The 24,462-nt window shown below is 35.0% G+C and overlaps 1 protein-coding gene across 50 annotated transcripts in view; it reads right to left on the bottom strand.

Annotated features, from left to right (window-relative positions):
• Positions 1-24,462, bottom strand: part of KCNMA1 (potassium calcium-activated channel subfamily M alpha 1) — a 439,218-nt gene that overhangs the window by 152,455 nt on the left and 262,301 nt on the right. For all 50 annotated transcript variants that reach the window (XM_008642826.2, XM_008642831.2, XM_008642837.2 and 47 more), the window contains exons 6-8: positions 6,966-7,041; positions 2,126-2,201; positions 772-942 (exon numbers count right to left, since the gene is read on the bottom strand). In XM_008642826.2, the coding sequence (XP_008641048.1) occupies positions 772-942; positions 2,126-2,201; positions 6,966-7,041 (323 nt within the window). The remainder of the gene's footprint in view (positions 1-771; positions 943-2,125; positions 2,202-6,965; positions 7,042-24,462) is intronic.

Here is a 24,462-nt window from a genome sequence, read left to right as displayed (position 1 = left end):
ACACATGTGTGTACGTGCACGATACACGTTACAAGTTATCCATAAAGCATTTACCTTGCACAGTGTAAATACTAAAATAAACTTTATTGGTTTAGAGAACATTGCAACAGGTGTAATAATATTACTAACACTGACAAACAATGGAGAAATTGACAAGATAAATAGTAACTTGTGTGCTGTTTACATACAGGACAAAGAACACAAGAAATCGCTGATATAAAAGGATACTGGTTATGGTCATGTGATAAATTGTGAGCTAAAATTGTACTACATGACAGAAAGGAAGTTTGAAATTAAAGAGAACGTGGTTTGCCATCATCTGGATCAGGCAAGCTGCTCTTTAAGGCAGTCCAAAGCCACAGTGTTTGTTGGAATTCTGGGAAGGAACACAGAAGGATGGGTAGGACTTCTGAAACCGCAAAGTGCCTTTAAATATCAATAGCAACCTCCAAAAACGCACTACAGTCAGTCACTAAGAAGTAGGGGACTACAAATAACATTATAGGTCAAAATATTAAGGCACTTCATGTATTCATATGCATTACTCATTCAAATGTATTAGAAAAATTCTAATTCTGGACTAATTTGAAAAGCTCTGCCAAAATATTTATCTACAGAAAAAATGCATACTAAACAAATTTTAAAGTTTTATAATTCATTTTAATTTACTAATCCAGTTATTATTGTTTCCTTAATCACAACATTGAGATATACAGGATCAAGTTTTAAGGTAACTGTAGTATTAAGAGGAATATAAAGAAGGGTTTTTACCAATCCCCCAAGGATGAAGAAGACCATGAAAAGGCGACCAAGGGTTGTTTTTGCATAAACATCTCCATAGCCAACAGTGGACATAGTAACCATCAGTAAATAAACACATTCCCAATATGTTAGCGGTTGATTATTTTGAAAATTTTCCCACGGATCCCCTGAGTTCTCCACCTACAATGTACAAGAAAACATATAATGAATTATATTCATTATAATTAACCCCAAATTAACTCCACCCATATATGCATGTGCACGTTTGTGTACAGATATTTAACTTGGCATATAATTATGAACTCTGAATCCTTTCCTGTGATTTATTTTGATCAAATACAGAACCTGACCCCGTCCCAAACAGAGCACACTACAGTTTTTTTGCCAATATATAAAGCCTTGCTACTCAGATCATTTATAGAAAGTATCTTTTCTATGCACCACTAAATAATATAAATTACTCACGTACTTAGGTAAGTTCATTTAATAAAAATGTGTTCAGAATATTTTCAGGGTAAATCTTACTTGTAATGCAATTATAATCCTCAATGTTTTTGTTTTAAAAGATTAGGTAGCTATTGAAGGCATTACTGGCACCTTTAGTAGTACACTACTACTTTTCCAAAAAGCCAGCCACTGTTGAGACAAAATTATAGATTTGTCAGTGGGAAAGGAGTGTGCTATCAAAAATTTGTTCTACAGTAAAAAGCTGAAGTTTGAGTATTCCTAAGTAGAACAGAAAAGCTTTTGTTGAAAAACAAAGAGGAAAAAAAATCCAAATCCTAGAAAACAGTATTCCCTTGGTCTTGATGTAATATTTAAGGGGTGTTTTGTTTGTTCAAAAACAGAAAAAGCTATTGCTTCTATGATAGAAATGCTATATTTACCCAGATGAGTGTAAAAGTATGGTTCTATGTGAATGAGGAATATATCATAAATTAAAACATTCAAAATCTCTGTGCATCTTTATAAGAGTGAACATTAAATGACTGATATAGCAAGAAAAGAAGGAATTTGAATTCAATCTTACATAGCTGCATGCAGCTTAAGCCAAGTGGAGTCAATGAAACTGCTCCAGCCTGGCAGCAGCATCACTGAGGGAGTTCCCTGGCGAGCACCGCCACCTGCTGCTCACCCGCGCCAGTCCCATCCCCACTGGGGTCAGGGATGTCTGAACTCACTGCCACCACCTCCTCAAGAGATGAGAACAAGCTTAAACTTGGGGAAGCTGGGATGCCTCTTTGTTGCACTCTATCGGTGTGGTATGGCACTATCGAGAGCAAGGCAGCGTCAGGAGTAAAGCAGCTCAGAGAGCCCCTGGTCCATCAGAAAGAGTCAGTGAAGTGTTTTCAAATGTACTCACCAAATGTATGAACCCAGCTGCTGTCAGCCACGTGCTGATAAATATAGAGCACAGATTCACTAGCTTGATGGAATTACTGGAAATAAACAAACAAACAGGAACTTAGACTAGAATTTGTCACACATTTTTTATAGGTACATGTATACAACTGCATGCTTTAGACTCACAAACCTGATGATTGTTTCCCAAAAGAAACAGACTCCCTAAAAAATTTATCTAAAAGTTTATGTATAATATATATTATTTTTCCTTTGGAGAGTTCACATTTTTATAATTTAGATAGCTTGAAAATTAAGTTCCAATGAGAGCAGAAAAACAAACAGAAACCTTAGCTACATCATTAGTCATAAACAAACTAATAGAAATAAATAATGCTTCTTCACAGATAATTTGCTTGCCTCCCAATACACTCATGTCTCCATTTTTCACTGCTGTACACTCAGAATTATTTACATGTAAATACATAAAAAAATACATGATAAAATTATGATTCCCAAATTAAAGAACTAAGGTATTTTACAGTTCCTGTGTGAAGTCCTAAGTATTTTTTCTTATTATTCTGCTTGCATGAACTCCTATGGACCTCTTTATGGAAAATTCACATGAAACTAGAGTATTTCATATTTCACATTCACATTTTTCTCAAAAAAAAAAAAAAAAGGGAAAAAAAAATAATTTAAACCTACCAATCAAACTCTGCAAATACTTTAAATACTTTTTAGTCACAGAGTAGTATTTTCCCTGTTGTAGCCAGAAGTGATTTTGAAGCAAGGACCTCATTCATTTTTTTTAGGAAAACACCATACTTACAATGATGTGGAAGAAATACAAATAAAACCTGCTCCCTCTCTTCTCACAAAAGTCACTGTCCTAAGAAGGGTATTCAACAAAAACCCGAGGAACTGGAGTCCATGTATGACTGTGTCTAGACAATCTTACCCATTCATGGTTTTGAAAATATTTATAAGGAGGTATAACACCTCAAAAAAAGAACCACCATTATCCTTAAAGCAATACATTCAAAAATATAAAAATTTGGAAAAAATTCACTATCAGTTCTAGCAGTAGTAGTTTTGTAGTAGAATTAATTAATGTTTCTAACTACTTTAAGGATAATAAAAATGCATTCTTTTGGAAAAAAATGGGGAAAAGAACCTGGAAAATTAACCAGACTACCTCCATTAAAAATATTTTTAAGAGTTACAGTTAGTAGACATCTGGAAGTACAAGGAAAAGAATACGACTGGTAATATGACAGATGTTGAAATGAATACTGTATTCAAAAATAATATACCAGCAGTCTTGTCATGAGTGTTCATCAACATCAACATATATTCCCTATTTCTCTCTTTCTTAAATGATGGTTGATTAAAGTCCCTATTTTTTTTTTGTGGTAACATTCAGTTATAGCACAGGACCCTAACCAATGGGTTCCTAGATTAAACAAAATCATAGGAGTGATGCTGATGGAAAGCTCCCTAATGAAAGGCCAAATATCATCCTCCACCTAAACTGAGAACACAAGATGTTCCTGATAAAATAATGTGTCTGTTGGTCTCCTCATATTACTGCAATATCCATTAATAGTAACTATTTACATTACTTGTTTGGTACATTTTATTTTTGCAGATTTATTAAACACTGTATCTTGTCTGTCCTCTATAAAATACTCCCTGTGTTTCTGCAAGAGTCTAAATATAGATGAAGGATTAGTCATAAACGTTTTCCCCCTCTTTAAGCTCTTTCTAACATCTGTGCAAAATCCCTTACTGGGAGCCCTGCCTAAGCCCCTGCAGTTTTTTTGAAAAATATTAGAAAACAATGAAGGAGAGAAAATTTTCAACTGAAAACAGCAGAATTCAATTTTATAAAACATGGGAACAAAAAATCTTGAGTAAAATACATTTAATTTCAAATTAGGGAAACAAATGGGTCCTTGGCAGGGCACAGTCTTTTAAAGCGCCACTGTAAAATTTTGCTTTGTCTTACAGGATCTTTTCAAATGTATTTAGCTTTTTTTCCAGATACTCTAATAATTACCTAACACTTTGCTAGTCTCCTTACTGCCTCTACTGTTGCATTGTGCAGCTTCTTTCACTGGATTCCACTTTTTGGAATGGTCCTTCTGCTCCCTGCATAAATAATATATGTTCCTGTAATCCTCAGTCACTAATTCCAGGAGTAATTTTAATTTATAGGTTAGAGTAAATGTTTTTCTTTACTGGAGGAAAGAGGAAAAGGAGGAGAAAATGTCTTCTGCAATTGCACTCAATATTAAAAAACACAGCAGTGCCCATTATATCCTATCAGTTTCTCATCTTGTCTGTAGTTATGTGTTATTAATGCTAAATGCACTGAAATGCCTAGGTCTAGTTAGTTCCATTCCTTTTGCATATAAATACATATCACCTCAAACAGAGAACTCTTATCTTTTGCTGAATTTTTAAGTAATAAGAAGTACTTCCCCTACTATAATTTCAAAGCTAGTAATGATATGCTGAATTTGCTATCCCAATTGAACAACTCAAGTTCTGTCATTGATTTTTCATCTTTATGTTCACAAAAAACCTAAAATGTTGAAAATTTCCATAAAACCTTGAAAATGGACTGCAAAAAAATGCTAAAAAATCTTAATTCTAGAAGATTTTTCACTATCCCTGAGAAAAAATAATGTTGCAGTAGCTGGGCAAAAGCATACAATACACTGTAAGACTTTAAAGTAATAATAAAGGTTTAAGGCCACGGTATGTAATTGAAATCACTGCATTAGTTTAGAATTAAATTTTATTTAAATAATAAAAAATCACTGCATTAGTTTAGGATTAAATTTTATTTAAATAACATAAGATTTGTTGAGACTACTTGTTTAACATCCCTAACTTGTACAAAATTTCTGAAGATTCTCCATTAATCACAAGGGCTCAGCACGCTTTCTTTTTAGGAAGCTAAATAATTCAGAACCAGAAGCTCTCAATCAAACAGTATTTTGATACTGTAATAGAAAATGTGTGTGCAGCACATGAACTGCAGTTCTGATGGTACTTCAAAACACACTGAAAATACAAAAGTTTCTCATTGAAGGTAGCAGTAGAAGTAATACAGGAATTTTCTAGCTTTTTCCTTTCTAAAAGCTAAACTCATACAAGACATCTTAAAAACCCCAAAGCACTCACACAATCAAATTTATGTCAGGTGTAACTAAAAACTCTTCTAAACCAAATTGCATTCTGTTAATTTGTTTTAATTCGACACATCCACTAAAAAAAAAAAAAAAAGTTGTGTGAACTTTAGTGACATTCCAAATCATTTAGTTCATTTCAGGTTATTAAGTAAGACAAAAAAGAGAGCACACATGACTTTCTGTTGCATTACCAGGAACAGGGAGAGACATTAAAAACCGTTTTGAGGCAGTGACAATTTTTCAGTTAAATAAATGATGATAGTGATGAACTGCTAAAAATGAATTAACTGACTAAACTGAAACGGTCATAAAAGAAAGTTTTGCTTTACATGCTTTCAATAATCAACATTTGAGGTTTACAGATACTTTGCCAGTCATATAAAGAATCACAGAGATGATGATATCTAATATAAGAGTAAATTCTGCACCAGAGAAAGTCTATTTCAATGAACAGGTCAATTTTCAAATAAACTAGCTCTGAGTACCTTGAACGTGATTAATGCACACTTATGGTTCTGGAATTTCACAAATCCCCCATTACTGAAGGGGCCATTAGCTTTTATCCAAAATCCTTTCAGTTTATGGAGCTTCTTCACTGACTGCCATTTCTTATGGCAAGGTTGCTCTGCATGTTAAATGTTATTCTCCTTTACCAGACTGAACATTCTGAGCTGCGGGACTTCACTGCACATTCTTTGATGTCTTTGTTTGAAAAGAACTGGCTTCCTTCCAGTAACACAACTAAAGACAGACAGTGTGAGAGTTTTACAGCAGAGACAATAATTTCAAGGTTAAGGGTTGACAAAACAGCTGTTTACTGTGAGTGTGTACAAATTTCTGTACCTATTTTTCCATTGCTACAAAATCTGCATATAAAACCCTCACACATCTACAGCAACTGGTGCAGATAGGAGAGGTCTTCAAAATGGAACTGAACTTACAGTAATTATCAAAAGCTGGGTTCAGTATTTCCCCTGGAGTATTTTAGAGATGATGAAAAACAATGTCTTCAACTGCATGGCATGGGAAGGTTTCTTTTTATTTCCTTCAAAATGATCTTTTGTCCAAAACTGTGCTTTTCCTGCACAACTTTCATGTATTAATAGGCCAAAGAACCGGTAAGCCAGAAGATTAATTGGAGTACTTTAATTATTATATGGAAGAAATACTAAGGAAAATGAACACAATATAAAGATAGCTCAGTGTAATTTTTAATACGTTTTTGTTGTGATAAAGGATGCTCAGTTCAAAAAAACTGGAAGAGCCACAATACTAATTTGTTATACTACTTTTAAACTGTATTCTGTTGAATGAATTTGGATTTCAGTTTTTTTCAAGACAGTAGAACATGGACTGACTATATGGAAAGAAGCAATGTTTAATCAGTGCAAATGTGTAATTCATTCTGCTTTTAATTTATCAACACATAACCTTGCTCAATATATCAAATGTAACAACATATCAATTAAAATCTACTGGTCACATTGCAAGAGATGCTATCACTGACCAATCATTTAACAGCAGAAAAAGGTTTAAAGAACAGATAACAAGTGGGGGTTTTTTCCAGAAAAGAAAATCATATATTACTAGGGCCCCAAACCTAAGCCATTTACATTCTGTCACCAATGCAACTAAATCAGAATGTAAAAAAAGTCTTACCTTGTTTTAAGTATATTCAGAAACTGCAAGATTTCTGAAAACTGTATCAGTCTAAGGGCTCTTAAAAATCTTAAACCTGCAGTAAAAGAAAACAAAGTTACAGTGAAGAATAATTCAAATGATAACTGCACATCACAATGACAGTGATCAATTAAATCAACATAGGTAGCATACAAAATGTCAAATACCTTTGAAATGTTCTTCCATATTTAATTGTTCAAGGATCCTCAACAGGTATTTTTCAAACTGTTTTAAATTTATTTCCCTAATAACTTACGTATCCTACCAGAAAGCCCTAGTTTATGTAGGATGTAATGGGAGGAGACATACAGGCGGCAAGCTAAGAGGAAAAAACCTCACTGAGGTTTCAGTTGGGAGTTGCAGTGAACGTCCTTCTCTTTCAGCCTGTCAAAGACACACGCAGATCTGAAAGTGTCTCAGTCCTCCAAGCTCCCACGTTGCTTAGTGAAAAGTAACAGATCATAGGCAAGAGATCTGATAACCTGGATAAAGTAGACTGTATATACCTGATTAAATTGGTAAATCTTAATGACGTAAAATCTTTTATTGTAATAATGCTCCTTATCTCCACCCTAATTTCAAAAAACACAAGCAGGAGAACAGAGAAATTACACATTTTCTCTTAAAAATGGCAAATTTACTATAATTCTTTCCATCAGTCTATAACTATAGGAATACACAAATAAGTATTTTTACAAAGAAATAGCATTTTTATGTTGAAAGCAGATTGCGTGTATAGCAATTCCCAGACAACTACAAAGTCAGTGACACAAAGAGAGTATCTGCAAGAGAAACTAATATAGAAGATTAAGGGCTTAAATTATTAAAATAGTCTTATGCTGATTGTAGATGATTTGGCCGCAGATCTTTGGCATATGAATAAAAGTACACTCTGTACTGTACATATGCACAGCTTATAAAATTAAAGTAAAGCTTGAAGGATAATTTTTATTAGAAACTACAGCCAGGAGTTACATAAAAGTTGTGTAACATGGTATTGCAACTGTTACGGGAAGGGCCAGAGCAGCTTCTTCTCATACATTCTCTTAACTGACATTTATTTTATCCAATTCCAGTGCAAGAAACCAGATTTTGTTTCTAGAAACTTAAAGAAATACTGATCCTGGCAAACATATAAACCTGGTCACAACTTCCATCATCTTGCTGGAATAATAGATTCCCCTCAAGCACAAAGGTGCAAGTGGCAAGATGCGTTTAAATCAAGAAGTTTATCCGGCGGTATTCTTGGAAAGTTGTTAAATAAAATATTTGCTCTTGCTAAGGCTTATAAATAGTCCTGTTAAGTAGCCTTGTTAAGCCTCCCTAGCAGTGTTAAAGTACACTTCTGTCTATTACATGGATATAATGCTTTTTAATTATTGACTGTGGGGAACTCTGAAAATTAATGAAAACTTGCTAAATGGATTCAGGGACCTAAATGAAAAGCAATAAAATGAAGCTTAAAAATTATAAATATCAGATCCATTTGCAATTAGAGAATGATAACTTTGGATCATATTGCTAAAACTGTGAGAGACACATCCCTCTGTTCCACTTCCAGTAGTTCCCACAGTTGCTACTCCCATTCAAAGAGATGTGGTTAGACAGGGAAGGAGAGGATCCTTACTAGTAATTATAAACTTTCCAGCTCTTTTTCATCCAGCTGCTTTCCTCGCTCCACTCCCTGTGAACTTTCATGAAAAATGGCTGGTTGGAAAAAAACCCTTCCTCTCAAATTCTCTGCACTGCGTCTGAAGCTAATGAGATGACCAAGTTAACCATCACTATGTTTCAAAAAGAGACCTGAGAAACATCTAAGTTAGCAATAAAACCGCTATCTCCAAATCATTATAAGGGTTAATTAAGGCACATTTAGTTGCTAAGACATTAAATGATAGAAGAAAAATACTATGGCTTCAATGTATTTCTTTCTGGAAGAAGAAAATCATTATAGATTAAGTTCTGCATTTGTTACAGCCCACATCATTTTTTAAATTCCCTTCAGAGAACAGAATTAGAAAAAAAAAAAAAGCTAGACAGTTTGCTTGGACAGTTTAACTACAAAATAAAACTGGCTTTCAATTTTAAAAGCCAAAAGGATTATTACATAGCAAATTAATTCTTTCCAGTCACCAAAATTTTTTTAGGCACAAACAGATCTGCTATTATATTCCTATATGTATTTCATTTTATGTGATTTTCACAGAATCATACAATAGTTTGAGTAGGGAGGAATTTTTAAAGGTCATCTTGCCCAACCCTCCCTGCAAAGAACAGGGATATCTTCAGCGAGATCAGGTTGCTCAGAGCTGTGTCTGGTCTGACCCTAAATATTTCCAAGAATGGGGCATCTACCACCTCTCTGGGCAACCTATTCCAGCGTTTCATTGTAAAAAATTCCTTAACTGTAGTCTGAACAACCCTCTTTTATACTGAAACCATTACCCTTTCTTCTATTGCAGCAGGTCCTGCTAAAAAGTCTGCTCCCTTCAGGTACTGAAAGGCCACAACAAGGTCTCCCCACATCCTCTTTCCTTCAGGCTGAACAACTCTCTCAGCCTTTCCTCACAGGAGAGGCTTTGCATCCCCTCTGATCATTTTTGTGGCCCTTCTCAGGACCCACTCCAAACGGTCCACGTATTTTTTGTGCTGAGGACCCCAGAGCTGGACACAGTGCTCCAGGTGGGGTACCAAAAGAATGGAGAAGAGGGTAGAAATTCCTCCCTTGCCCTGCTGCCCATGCTGCTTTGAATGTAGCCCAGGACAAAATTGGCTTTCTGGGCTGCAAATTCCCATTGCTGGCTCATGTTCAGCTTTTCATCTACAAGCACCCCCAAATCCTCTGCAGGGGCTGCTCTCAATCCTTTCCCTCACCCAGCCTGTGTTGACACTGGGGGTCGCCCCAACCCAGGTGCAGGACCCTGTACTCAGCCTTGTTGAGCCTGAGAAAGTTCCCACAGACTCACTTCTCAAACTTGTCCAGATCCTTCTGGATGGCATCGTGTGCCCCCAGGCATGTCAACTGCACCGCTCAGCTTAGTGTTTTCTGCACACTTGCTGAGGGTGCACTCAAACCCACTGTCTCACAATTAAGATAATGTTATCTCTTTCAGGTCTACCAACTTACCAAGAACATAAACAGTTTATGTTTGTTTATGCACCAAGTAGAAAGCAAAATGCCCTAATCGGAACATTAACAAAAAATTCCCCCTTTCCCAAAGCTGTTTCAGTTACATACACAAATGTGTACAGCTCTCTTTCCTTGGCAATACTTTGCAATGCTTTTTATACAAGTGGAGAAGAACAATTCCTTTTCTTATGAAATACCTACAAAACTGTTTTATATTTAAATGATAGAATCAATAGTTGAGATAGGATAAGTTCCTTATGTATTACTGTGAAGTCCATTCTAATTTTGCACGTTTCATGGATCCTGCCTGCTGAAGTTAATTGTAAACTGTTAGAATGTTCAGGAAGTGCTTGCTACTTTCTCTCCATCATGTGACTCACCTTTTTCTTGGCAAAGGGTTTTACACTGCAATTTTCTTATGGGATCTAACTAGCATAGGATATAATCTGCTATACTACAAATTATACAGAAGAATAAGTACCAAAATATTTAATTTACCCAGAAAATCTCTCTAATCAGAGGAAAAATATACAGATAAAATAAAAGAAGGACCTCTTGAGTTTCTCAGTATTTTGCTTCTAAATGGATGACTAAAATACACTTAGGAATTGGAGTTTATTTCAGCTGCAATATCCAGGACAAACCTTAGAGACTCTCAGATATCAAGACCAGAAAAAACTTCCACGAATATAAACCAGATTCCTTAAACAATATGAGATAAAGTATTTTAGTCATGAGTTTCTGCCTCTAATACAATAATCTGAGTTGTAGGTATGATGATTCAAATAAACCCTTAAACTATACCACAGAATTATTTTCTTACTGCAAAAATATTTGTTTAGCTACCTGTGTTGCCTGTGCAGCAAACAGACCATTTTCAAAATACACTGAAAATGTAAAATATGTGCGTAATATTATTTCATATCGTGGTGTTCAACCTAAAATCTGTAAAAAATGTGTAAAAAATCTGTAAAAAGTCTGTAAAAAATGGTCACAAATATAGGCTGCATATTGCCAAAACCCCCTGAAATCGGTTTTAGAGAAATCAATTATCTATTCAATAGGAAGCAATATACCATGCTGAACTATCAGGCAACATCTAGAATATAGCAAAAGCACTTTTTTCCTGACTCTTCACTAAGGACCCAGCAAAAGGGACGCTTTAGAACAGAACAGTGATACTGACATGGCCAATAAACTGTGTGCCAGTAGCAATGCAATTACAGTAGAAAATTATTTTATCTATAATATTTACAGCAAAGTACACAGTATTATTTAAAGCTTTGACTTTACAGTCAATAGGGTATTTTCCTGCCTGTCAGACAGTTTTGCAGTCTCTCTGCCGAACTGATGCTTTCCACTGGATTAATATACAGCAGCAATCAGGATTAGCTGTAGGCTGCAACAGCCTCCCCCCCCCAAAAAAAAGCAAATGTACCATTTTAAATCTTTAAAGGGAAAGACAAGGAAATCATGACAACTATGCTTATATGATTTTAATGAGATTCTAATAAAAAGAATAGAAACAGGAATGGGGATATTTCTTCATTTGACATGAGAGATCAATGGACAAGAACAGCACCAAGATTACATTATTTCTCACCAATGAGGTATGTAATCCCCATCTTACTGCCTTAAGCTGTTTATTTTCTTTCTAATTGACAATAGCGTATTCAAAATATTGGTGTAAGGGTTCAATATACAGAGATCACGTTTACCACTTCTATTCCTGACAAACCATTCACCCACTCATCAGAACAGCACCTTCATCAAACCTATCAATGGCAACTTCTACCCTAGATTTCATTAAGACCACATGGTTTACTGAAGACTGGAAAATAACCAGAATCTGTATTTAGGAACATTGTCTGAGAGACAGGATAGAGGGATAATTTTTAGGATGCAAAACAATCCCATTCTGACTGTCTTCACACACTGCAGCAGAGTTACCTGAGATCTTACTCCCTGCAGATGGACTTAAAAATAAACGCTCAAAGAAAAAAGACAAGAAAAAATAGAATGGGAGGAAAGGGATTTGCCATTCCTTGGAAGCAACCCAGACAAAATATTTTTATACATTTCCCCACCTCTGTTATGCAACAGTACATGTGGGGAGAACAGCCCACAGCATGAAAAAAATCAATGCTCTATGACCAGGACAGCGAAACTACCATCAAGTTTAGAATCTGCATAGATTGCTTTCAAACAGTGCTGTAGCAAATAGTCTTAATAAATCTCTCTGCTGCACATTTCTTCAACTTACTATTGCACCTTTTAAATAATGAGAGCAGTTTCAAAAAAAATTTCTTGATAACACCATCACTGCAGAATACTACATTCCATCTCTCTATAAAGACAATTATTTGGTTCTAAGTGAACAATGAACCCCTCTGCTGAGAGAGATAGGAGCACGTGGCAGCGCTTAAGTGTAGGGACTAATTCTTCCTACACAGGAACCTAAATACTGCAGCTTGTTTTTTAGGTTGAAAAATCAAACAGAGTATCTTTTTAGGAGATACAGTAATACTAGCACCAGAGACAATATAACAAACTACAGTTCCGAAGAAAACATTTAGAGTTGGACCTTACCCCAATATGAGCCAACCCTATAACAAGACACCAAGGAGTTTCGCAAAGTATGTTGCTCTTCCTTTTCGGGGACATTATGTCCAGGTTTGACACGATATCCATTTTTGAACAATTCTCCATGAGATTTTTTACGCCTTCTAGTACTTCTGTACGTTTCTGTACGCGTGCCCCCAGAAGGGTTGTGGTAGACTAAAATCTTGCTGGGAATCATGACTGTGTATCTTCAGCTCCAGGAGCACTGTATGTAAGTACTCTGGTCCAGTCTTCAGTCACAGCGTCCACTGATAGTGAAGATGGTCATATATTTACCCTTCCTTTTGCTAATTCAGTATCAACACAGAGAGACAGCTCAAGATTTCTTTCTTTAACAGAACTTCTCTTTGGGAGCAGATTTGTTTAACTGGACATAGGATAAAGTTCCCCTTCACCCATTGTTATCAAAAGATAATTCAGTATAATCTAGTCCATTTCCATTAGCTTGAAACAACAGAATGAATTCAAATACAAAACTCAGCTTGATAAAACAGACTAAGAGTATCACGAACTGTATGGACAAAACAAATCACAGAAGCAAGCAGGCAGTGCAGATGCTCCTCTGATCCGTGATGTATTAGAGCTTAAAAGCCATCTTCCATCCGGATATTACCACATAAGCTTCTTTCAGATACATCAAAGAACCACACCCATCGATTCAAAACCCACAAACATGATGCTGTTCACTTGGAATAAGTAGGTACTCTCGCAAAGAATATAGTTCTTATAATTCACGTATATAAAGGGAATTGTTTACTGCGTATTCGTTTCTTTGGTAAGTTCACACATCTGTCTTGCAGTTAAAGCTAGTGTGCAGAAGGCAGAGGTCACATCATCAGTCAACTCTTACAGGATTTATCCTAGATGAAATAAAAAAAACCTCCAACAAATAAACACAACAACCCTTCCTCCAATCCCAGTTAGTGACAGCTATCTTACTGAAGGAAAAAGAATTCAAAACAAAACAAATTAGCCATCAAGCAAGAGCACAAAGAATAGAGTCCATAGCTCTCTCAAGCAGACTTAGTCTATGAATATTCACAAAACAAGAATTTTTCCAGTCAACTACCATCTCCTTCAATTGGATAAAGCTCTTCTAATTAAAAGCAATCATGATCTTCCATTACATATGATGGTTTTCTTCATGAATTTTCCTGTTTGAGGATAACATACAAAATTCTTTTTTTTTTTTTCTCTCCTTTTTTCCTTGGTTTTTGGCCTCAGAAGACCCACAAATATACCAATGCCATCTGGAGTACAACGCAAATCAGACACAAAAATAGGCTACACCACGTGCTTATATGAAATATACAGGATTTCAAAGCATTGGGAATGTTATTAAGGGGTGACTGCCAAATATAAAGGGGAGAGTAGTACACACAAATTTCAAATTATAAGTAATATGCAGACAGCAAAACAGAGGCAAACTACTTCAGTGAGTCCTTCACATTGTAACCTTTAACTCTATACTCTTACAAACAACCTGGTTATCTTCCCACCGGTCACAACAGACAAGTTCCACTGAGTCTATAGGAATAGGTTTTGACTATTTATGTCTGCATGCAGACAAACATCCACGATATATCTGTGAGCACTTGAATCATTCTTCTCAAATTGAAAAGATTTGAACAGGAGTAGTACTTATCTGTGTTACTAATCACATCTTGTGCAGCTCAAACTGAAAGCACGTCCTACTTATATTTTACCATATAAGGCACACTATTTCCCTTTCTTTCTATATTTCCTCTTGACTAGTATTATAATCTTGTTACTACCCAATTTTAAACCTATCATTAGTGTACTTCATACTTAGTACAGCAAATGTTTGGGTGTAGAATCCATTTACCTTGAAAGCCTGGAACGTCTCTAAAGGAAAACAGGACCAAAGTAATAAATAGCAAGAGCCAAGCTGTTTAGTTTACATGAGCTATTATTTTGGTTTTAACAATTTGACAGTATTCTTTTAACTCCTCAGCTTCCTGGCATAGACAGATTTTTATCAATTTTCTTTCTTTTTGGTCAGTGCACTGCTTATCTGTTGCATACATCAATTTTTGAAAACATAAATTAAATGACAAAAACTAGGATTAAATCTAAAATAAACCTGCTTCACAAGTTTAAAAAAAACAACACATGTAAATTTCAGCAGCAGTAGGATGATGGCATATTGTGCTGAGAAGCACTCTTCAACATCACAGCTCAGCCACACAAAGATGTTGGTATTACTCTCCTGTGCAGATGTTTCTGCTTTCCAAAGGAATATTTTTTTAGTATTTTGTTGTACAACCCAATTACCCAAGACAGCTTCTGGTTTTCAGTGACATTACAGTTCACTACCATCTATAATATCTATTTCTTGGCCAAGTTTTTTTATATCAGATGTAAAATTAGATTACAGAAAATTGTTCTCTGGAGACTAATTCTTTTTCAGTTATCAAGAAAAATACCTTTTAAGTAGTTTACTTCAGATGAGCATCTGAGTGGTAGTCTGGAGTCCAATTAGGCAGATGAAGATGGTGTCATCAATAAAACAGCACTGTTTCCTACCCTGTGAAGGACATGGTCCTTGGCCTCCTGGTCTGAGGTAGACCAAAAACTCCTAAACCCTGTGTTAGCAGTAGGTACCTGAGATGTCCGCAGTCTGCTCTGAAGTATTTAATCCAAACTAATCAACATACATTCTGTTATAAAGAGCCCTAGAACGACTTTTCATAACCTATTTTGCCTTCAATGAATCCAAGCTAGTTACAAGTGAAGTTTTTCATACTTTTTACAGAAGCATAACCTTGAAGGATATCACTCCATGACCCTCCCTGAACTTGTCATAAAAATAGATTTATATACTTATGGAAGTACTGCTATAGTTAAATGACAACTTGCTTTCAAAGTCCATCCAAATGTGAAGCTATTAAACTTAAATATGCAGGAGAAGAAAGCAAGACTTGTCCTCAGCTAAGCTCCATTTTACCTTTGGCTATGCAGGGCCTAGGTACTTGCTTATATCATCTTGAAGGAGAGCAAAGGAAGATTAGATCCTGCCTTGGAAAACCAATGTATTGAGTAGAAGTGAGTATCAAATCATTGTCCTTTAAAACACAGGTTAGACATGGGTGACTGATTTGCTGTGCTTTTGTGGGTTACTTTTTGCTTACAGTTGTGTTCAAAAGCACAATCTGTAAAAAACCACAAAACACAAGGAAACCTGCCCAAGAGAAACCTCCTATAGAAAAAAATAATTGTGTTATATCCTGTGACGATTCTCTCCTTGAAAATTCATTTTTAATTTAATTTACAATAACTGAACACATGAATTTTCCACATGCTACCTTTCCTCTCTTTTAAATTGCTACTTTTGAAATGACAGTGTAAAAGCCATTGCTGTACACAAAATGGCCTATAAAATTTTCATTACTGCTATTTCAAAAATGGTGAAAGTATTGTTCATAGAAAAAGAAAATAACCTATGTCTGAATATAAAAACTATACAGGTTGGACAACAACTACGTTTTAGTACAGCTTTGTAGCAATATCTGTGGATTATGACAAAACCAGAATAATGCTCATTCTGCCAAGAATTTACCACTCATTAATCTTACTAAATTATTTAGAAGGTAAATTTACAATCCAATCTTGAGTTCCTGAGGAAATGCGTGTAGTTGCATAATTTATTTTTTTATCTCCCAGCCTCAAAGTCTTAAGATATTAAACCATTTTCAAAAAGCTTGGTATTAGCAAAAACAAAACCAGTTATTCGATATGTAAACATTAACTTTCCTGCTTTAGACCACTTCAGGCAATGACTATGTCATATTCCATAAACCAAGCACAGATATAGCCAGTAGTGAACGAAGAGCAGATCTTAACATAAAACCAGAGACTACTAAGTTGTAAACATCGTATATTACAACAGAAGTATTACCCCACCAAAGCAATGTTGGTGCCATTTTTAACAAAAGGCTGAAACCATTCATATTTACCTAATGGGTAAAAAAGAGTTAAGAAGGCAAAGATTTATTCAGCTCTCATTTTTCTATTTTTTTTTTTTTTATATTTTATTTGTGTAATCCTTTCCAGGTACTGAGAGTCCATTCAAAATAGATGGAAAATATGCCTTTTTTAATTCTTTGATTTGGGGAAAAAAATAATAATTGTACACTTTACTGATGATATTACTAAAATGAAAATGACCCTTGGAATAAGAGGTTACACTGCAGCAAGCTAACCTTGCCACGAGGTGGCACAGAAGGTTGGAAATTTGGGGGTTGCCTTCTAAAGTGACCATTACAACCCAATATAAAGAAGCTTCCCTTCCTGAAAAATGACAAGTTAGCATCTTATATAATTTTCCCTGGCATTCATCAGGAACAAATTGCACTAAAATCAGGAATATGCTATTCTGAGATGCTATAACCATGGGGCAGAACAAATGATAAGAACAAAGGCAAAGGAAGGGCAAAGGCCAGATCTAAAGCCTGACTCATGCTGCAGGACGTTGATTTAAAAAACGACTTGCAATTCTGCCTGTCTTTGCTCCTGTGAGTCACAAGGCACAGGCCATAACTGCAGAAGAAACAATGAGCACACTACAAAATAAGGCTTGAAAAGGAGTCATATATTTCAGTTCTAATCAACTGGTATGATATAATGCATCCTATTCAGTGAGCCTCTTCTGCCTTCAACTTGCACAAAGAAAATAGTTAAAGAATGGGTATGAGCAGATACATACAGATAAATTAATTATGAGAAACTAGTTATGAAAATGATACACCACAAAATTCTGTATGTGATTATGATCCAGGTGCAAAAAACATTAATTCCATTTTCCGACCCAATGGATGACAAATATTCAAAAAATATTTGTGCTTGTGCTGGTGAAGCAATAACCTTTTACTCAGTGACTCCTTGCACATTGTGTAAATTTATATTATACCAACGATAAACAGAGTATTTCAGACCAGCTGTCAGATTAAGCATTTAGTCATAAAATTTCACAGAAATCAAAGATTATGGTGTTTTAACTGCTTTTTGGAAACACAGCTGTTGTATAGATCCATACACCATGTATCAGCATACCTTATTTCACCCCAGTGCAGCACTAAAAAATAGTCTTCACTTCCTCAGTAGTGCATCATGTTTAAATAAGAGGTCTGAGAATTGCAAGTGCCAGTTCATCACTAAGGCCGAGTCAAGAATAAAGCCAGTAAAGGAAGTAGCATTTAAAATTCCTCTCTTCAAATTCATGTCAGAAATTCTGTGATCTGCCTACTGAGAAGAAAATTCTCACATTTTCAGGTGCACACAAATGCTTTCCTTCATAGGCCGATGTTACCCAAACAATAAGATAGGGAAATTTCTATGCACTATCAGAGTAGATCAGAGCCAGTGCCTAGTAAAATAGGTGTCTGAAATTTTCCTAGGAGATGCTGTTCCTCAAATCTATGTATCACTTGCTATTTTCCACTGAATGCAACATATTTCTTACAGGATCTGCCTCGCATGCAATGATATATAATTTTCTCTAGATTAATTTCCCAGGTAAGAGCGAACATGAAAGAATTCAGATGATACTTCCAGATGTCTCTGCTTTTACAGTGCTGTATCTACACTTTGCTCACAACACAAAGGAAAGTGAAACAACACAGAAAAATCCAAATGTGGAATTTAATAGGTAATAAAAGCCCAAATCATACCATTTTCTTTACAAAGTATCCCATCTGATTTGAATTTGTATTCATAATATTTTACGTGTAGGATGTTCACTGACTGCCACACTATCATGATACATACTGCCTGCACACTAACCACTATGAAAATAACTTTTTCTAAAGAGCTAGCATTGTCCCAACCACATATTAGCCATTAATATACACTTCATTTACTTTCCTTAATAAGTGTCTAAATTTCAGATAATGAAATTGCAGAAAAATAGATATAAATTATACATCTACAATACAAATTTTAATATTTACTAATAAAATTATCAGAATTTATTTAATTACATGATTAACTAACCACTTATGCTCATAATTAAAAATTGAACTTCTATACCTATTATCTACAACAGCCTTAATGTACATTAGTAAGAACCCCCCCAGGACTTTAGAGTTTTGGTATCAGGGAAGATGAATGTTGACTAGGAAAGATTTGCAAAGGTTGCATTTTGAAAAAAAAAAAAAGAATAAATATGAAGGTTGTGGAAGGTATTCAAACCATATTAGGATTTTATATTTATCCTGCTGTGACTTTTTCTTTTGCTGTCACAACACTGCAGTCATTACATGCTTGAACTTCACTGGCTCCCTTGACTAACTTCAGAGAAAAGCATCCCAGATCAGAATTATGTAAAATTGAGAGAAGTGATAGAATGTGAACATAATCCTCACTTTGCTATCAGCACACAGTGTCAGTGCTCTATTTGGCTACTAATACTCCAGCTAGCTCTCAGCAAGAAAAGGCCTTCTGCTAGGCTCTGCAGGTATGATCCACACCCCCAAGTCTAGTGTCAACTGAAATTATTCTGCATCTTCAAGCAAATGACACTTTGAACGGCCAAGGGGCTGCAGTGTGGATGAATGAGACTGGCATTTACTGCTGGGTGCACAGTGCTTGGAAAGGAACCACTGTAGCTCTGTAGAGCAGCATGAGCTCACTCATACACAAAAATTCCTTCTGTTTTGTACAAAAATGTTCCACACAGTAAGGGGTTGATCAAAGAAAAACATAATCAGCAATTAGGAAGACAATGAAGCTGATAGGTAATTTATACTGAGAAGCAGAGTAACTAGGTGATAATGGAGAACTAACGACTAGAGAGCTTTTGAGTACCTCAGAAATCTCAAAAAGCATTTTGCTTTCAGTCATCTGTGCTTGTAAGGGACCACAACAATTTTCTTTTGATGATGAAGATTATGGTCACTAGATATCCTGACTTTCATGCAAAACCTCTTCAAATTGAACTTCACACTTAAGATAATACACAGCTGATTCTTCTCAGCTAAACATCCACAGTGATGCTACAATATTACTGTTTGAATAAAACTAGCACTCCTTGCAGGATAATGATTAACGAAATGCTGCGTACTAAACCTGTCCATGTAGCAGAGTTCCATCTGCCTTACTTTATAAAAGGTGATTTAAAAAGAAGGCAAAATAATTTCCCTGTATAAATCACCTATAACTGCAACAAGAAAATGGCTTCAGAAAGAAAGTTTTATACCAGTTTTACTTATGTAGAAGCCCTCATTTTTTAAGTTTTAAAGCTATATTTAAATTAAAAGATACATTATTCTGTTTTTTTTTTTTTTTAATCTGCCATCTGTTATATATTTACTAGCAACAAACAAAAGTAATTATAAAGTTAAATAGGCTGCTTTTCCAATATTCAGCTTTTGAATCAAAGTTGCATCTGGGGAGATATCATAGGAAAACCTACTTCTGGTAAATGCCTGTTTAATTCTGAAGGAAAGTTAAGCTTAGATAGAAGATAAACCTTAGATAAAAACCTAGAAAAGGTAATTTTTTTCACTTCATAACCCTTTATACATATCAAAGCAGAGAAAATCACTAGATATAGAGAAAAATCGTTAATAACTATATGCAATTTATAAACACAATGTACCAACTTTTCCAAAAACAATTAAAAACTAAATGCCTGAATGGAACAAAAATGCACTTCTAAGTTTAGTAGCAGCTTCTTTAACACTGTTTCCATATTAGAAAGTTCCCTGAACAGAAGAAACTGAGAAAAGCAACAAAAAGTTTCCAAAGCATGCAGATACAAAGAACATGTAAATCCTGGCATCATTAGCTTTATTGGCAAACTTTCTGGCAATCCATTAGGTGAACCACTGCAGTGCAACTAGCTATGGAGGAATCACTAACTTCAGAGATATTTTTGTGGTGCAGAAGTATGTTCTTCCATTTATGGATTGCATTTTCTCTGCTGCGTTTCTATTTTCATTTAGAATTTAAGATAGTATGATACTAAACACTGCTGAAGGTGACAACAAGGTTAATGAACACTAAATGTCTGGGGGTCAGCAGTGAATCAAGTATAAGCCCTGTATAATGGAAGAATATAAATACAGATGTACTAGAGAATGTTAAGTATTCAAAAAATTGATGTGAAATAAGTGGCAAAATGTGACAAACCATGAAAGATACTGTTCTCTTGACTTAAATCAATATTGTGTGAAACTCTGCCAGATTGTATAAATATCCTGCAGTTCAAAACCTCAGAAGAAGCGTTAAATATGTTAGCTGTAAGAACACTTCCCAAATTTTCTTTCTCTATATGCTGTGTGACTTTGCATAGCAAAGTACTGCAATTGTAAAGACAGAATAATAGAAAAAGGAACAGATTTTTAGCCATCCAACCATTATTCTGAAATGTCACACGAGCAGGAAGGTCAAAACTTAACAGATTCACAGAATATTCTAAGGTTGATGGGACCCACAAGGATCATCAAGTGCAACGCTCAAAGTGAAAGGCCCATACAGGGACTGAACCCACAACCTTGGTGTTACCAGCACGAGGCTCTGACCATCTGCTTTTCTCATATTGATACCTGGAGCACTAAAGCACAAGTCATCTGACCTAATCCCAGGGGTTTGGACCTCTCAGGTGATGGTCAAGCAGTGCATCTAAATAACCATAATAACGAAGTTTCCCCTTTTGAGTGTGGAATTACAGTAAGAGTGAAAAATCTTAATCAAATTATCTCTTGACTTTTCTTAGTTTCGTATATATAAAGTGGAGTGAAAGAATTGCCAAAAGATTACTGGAAGGATATGAATGATCCGGTTTAAATAAACCTTCAGTCTCAGCTGAGTACCTAAGTTCCATCAGAGCCCTTTGATATTTGGAAAAAACAGCCACTAAAAGAACTTTCTCAAGTCTTGTATGGAATTCTTAACTTCTAATCTTTCTAGTGAAAACCCAACCATCTTTGCATCAGCTTATATCAATTCCCATCTCAACAGGATTTGCTTTTGATTAATTCAGTCTTGAAAAAAAGTCAGGAGGAACGTGGATATGCAGTTTGGGGTTTTTAATTACTTAAACTGAATAATGCATCTTTTCTTAATTCCACACAAACCAAGACTCACGCACCACAGAGCACACTAGACAACTGGTGCTGAATTAATGAGACCTACATGGACATTGCAGTACATTTAGTCCAGGGCTTGGAAGATAAAATAGTTCCTTGGAGCAGTGTTACAGAAATTAGAAATACAAAGTGAGCTGAAGATCAAAAACAGTAACCAGAAATCATTGAACTCATGTTAAAAGTACCAAAGTATAAACTGTCATGTTCTAAAGACTTCTAGTTTTGGATTTATGCAGACACCAATTATATTACTTATAAAGTTGCTTGTAAACAACAAGCATTCAAAGTTCAAAGTTTAGAAGATCCTACTCAGGAACAATCTTACTCAGATTCAAAATATTTTAAAACACAGTCAAAAAATCAATGAAAGAAGCTATCTGGGGAATAATTACTGGATAATGTATAAAGAATAGATTGAATGCCTACAAGGAACTATACATGTTAACATACCACCTGGGAGCCAAGAAATGAAATTTTATTTTCAACTGGTCTTTCAGCTGACTTAAGATAATAAACAGTTAAATTAAAAAACAAAGAAACAAACAAAAATCTAATCAGTTATATTACCATTAAGGAAACTGTGCAAGTTAGGTACATGCTGTAGACAGCTCAAGAAAACTTGGAAATCATCTGACTGATGATAATGTGACACTAAAAGAAGCATTTTTAACTGCCCCTCCTTCAAACAAACACAAATGCCAGAAGACTGCATAAATAATTATGGGTTCCCTCAGCAGTTTGAAGGAATGGGTTTTCTCCTTTTAAAATACTGTTTCACATTCTATCAAAGACAAAACTCAACAGCCTGGGTAGCCTCCATTTAAGCAGAAGAACTTAATTACAGAGTCTGAAAGACCACTGATACCATTAGAGAATCCAAGGGCAGTTGTAAAGTAATTAAATTGATAATAAAAAGCAGATAAAAGGAAAACACACTGTTTTACACACATAATATCCAGTTATTGAGAACATAATTTAACTGGACAGAACAGGATATGGAGAGAAGAAAATTATACAGTATCTTAAAAAAAAATGCAAAATGTTTGGCTATTAAAGGAAATTGCAGTGATTTATTTTTCAGCATAAATCCTTTATACTTGATGTTACTATCCTATTATTACCCTAGAGGGGAGTATGACTGAATTAAATATGAGCAAAGACAGTTATAATCAGTTATTATAAATTACACAGAATTTAGCAGTCAATCTATATCAAAACAACATTCTGTGTTTCTGAATCATTACATTTGGCAGACTATGATCTCGAACATTCATGGATTGATGTTCAGAAAAAACATGACATAGAACACCAACCAATGATGACAACACACAATTTGGCTACATCAGCTAACGTAAAGTCTAGCTGCCTATGTTCCTTTGTATGAAACATACATAAAAACAGTTTTGCTTACAGCATAGAAATGGCTACCTGAAATTCATATGCTAAAGAACATTAGTATACCTTTAGAAGTTCGAAATATTATAACCATGAAAGAATACTAAGAGTGTATCATGAAGGGAGGGTTGGTTATATGACAAGGGAATCTTAATAGGCATTCAAATTTAGATCACTTAAAAGAAAACACTAATTACATTTACTGTTCATGAAAAAAAAAAAAAAAACCAAAAAACAACACAGTCCAAAATAATAATACATATTTTCTGTTTCAAAACATCAGAATTCAAAAAGAATAAAATGTTTATGAAATATGTTTACCAGTGACAGACTGCATTGCAAGACATTTTAATTGCAGTATTGCATGACTAGAAACATGGTGGGCATTTCAGTAATGATGGACAAAACACAGAAGTGTCCCATAGATATTTTATTTTATAACTTAGAAAAAGCCAATCATGCAATGACTGAATACTTGCCTTCCTGATGTGACTAAGGACAATGCGAATAAACATATCTGTTAAGCAAGACATTTCTAAGTCATCATGTATGGGTAACTTGCATCTAATAGTTTTTAAAACTCACTCTGTGTGCTAATTAGTGTTGGTTTTTGGCAAGTCTGGCACATATCACTTATACAAGTTCCATGAAAGTTAATGTTATTTCCATAAGCTTGAAAGAAATAACCATGAACCTATTAATTAATCTCAGACAAAACAATTCTACTACAAAGTAATTAAGTGGTTAAGATAAGTAATTATATTTATGCATATATTTAGAAAGGCATCATATGCCATTTGCTTTTGCATTAAATGACGTGTTTGAGTGATAGAGCTATAAATACTGGTGTAATTTACTCAGTATTGCCATGGCACTCATTAAATGGACCAAACCCCAGGGAGTCTTAAAACGTATCTGGCATTTCTTCCCCGGGAGTCTTGTCAGGAATGTGCTCTTGACCTGAAATTATTTAATATTTCTATTAATATTCTGCCTAATAATGTTAAGCAGTGATACCAGAGGATGTAATGCTTGATAACGAAGAGAGCAAGTTAGTGACAAGCAGGGCTTGGAACAGTGTAAAGCAGGATGGCAACAAACTATATGCATTTGTTTACAGGTAACATTTGTTGGCAGGTAACTATAAACATAAGACTGGATTACTTATTTTCTTCCACTAAAAATACATTCTTGCTCAGTCAGGTTATAGATGAAAGAG

The sequence above is a fragment of the Corvus brachyrhynchos genome, unplaced genomic scaffold (assembly GCF_000691975.1).
Source record: "Corvus brachyrhynchos isolate BGI_N302 unplaced genomic scaffold, ASM69197v1 scaffold279, whole genome shotgun sequence".
Lineage (NCBI taxonomy): Eukaryota > Metazoa > Chordata > Aves > Passeriformes > Corvidae > Corvus > Corvus brachyrhynchos.
The sequence above is the reverse complement of the archived record's forward strand: the minus strand, read 5'-3'. Positions and strand labels throughout refer to the sequence as shown.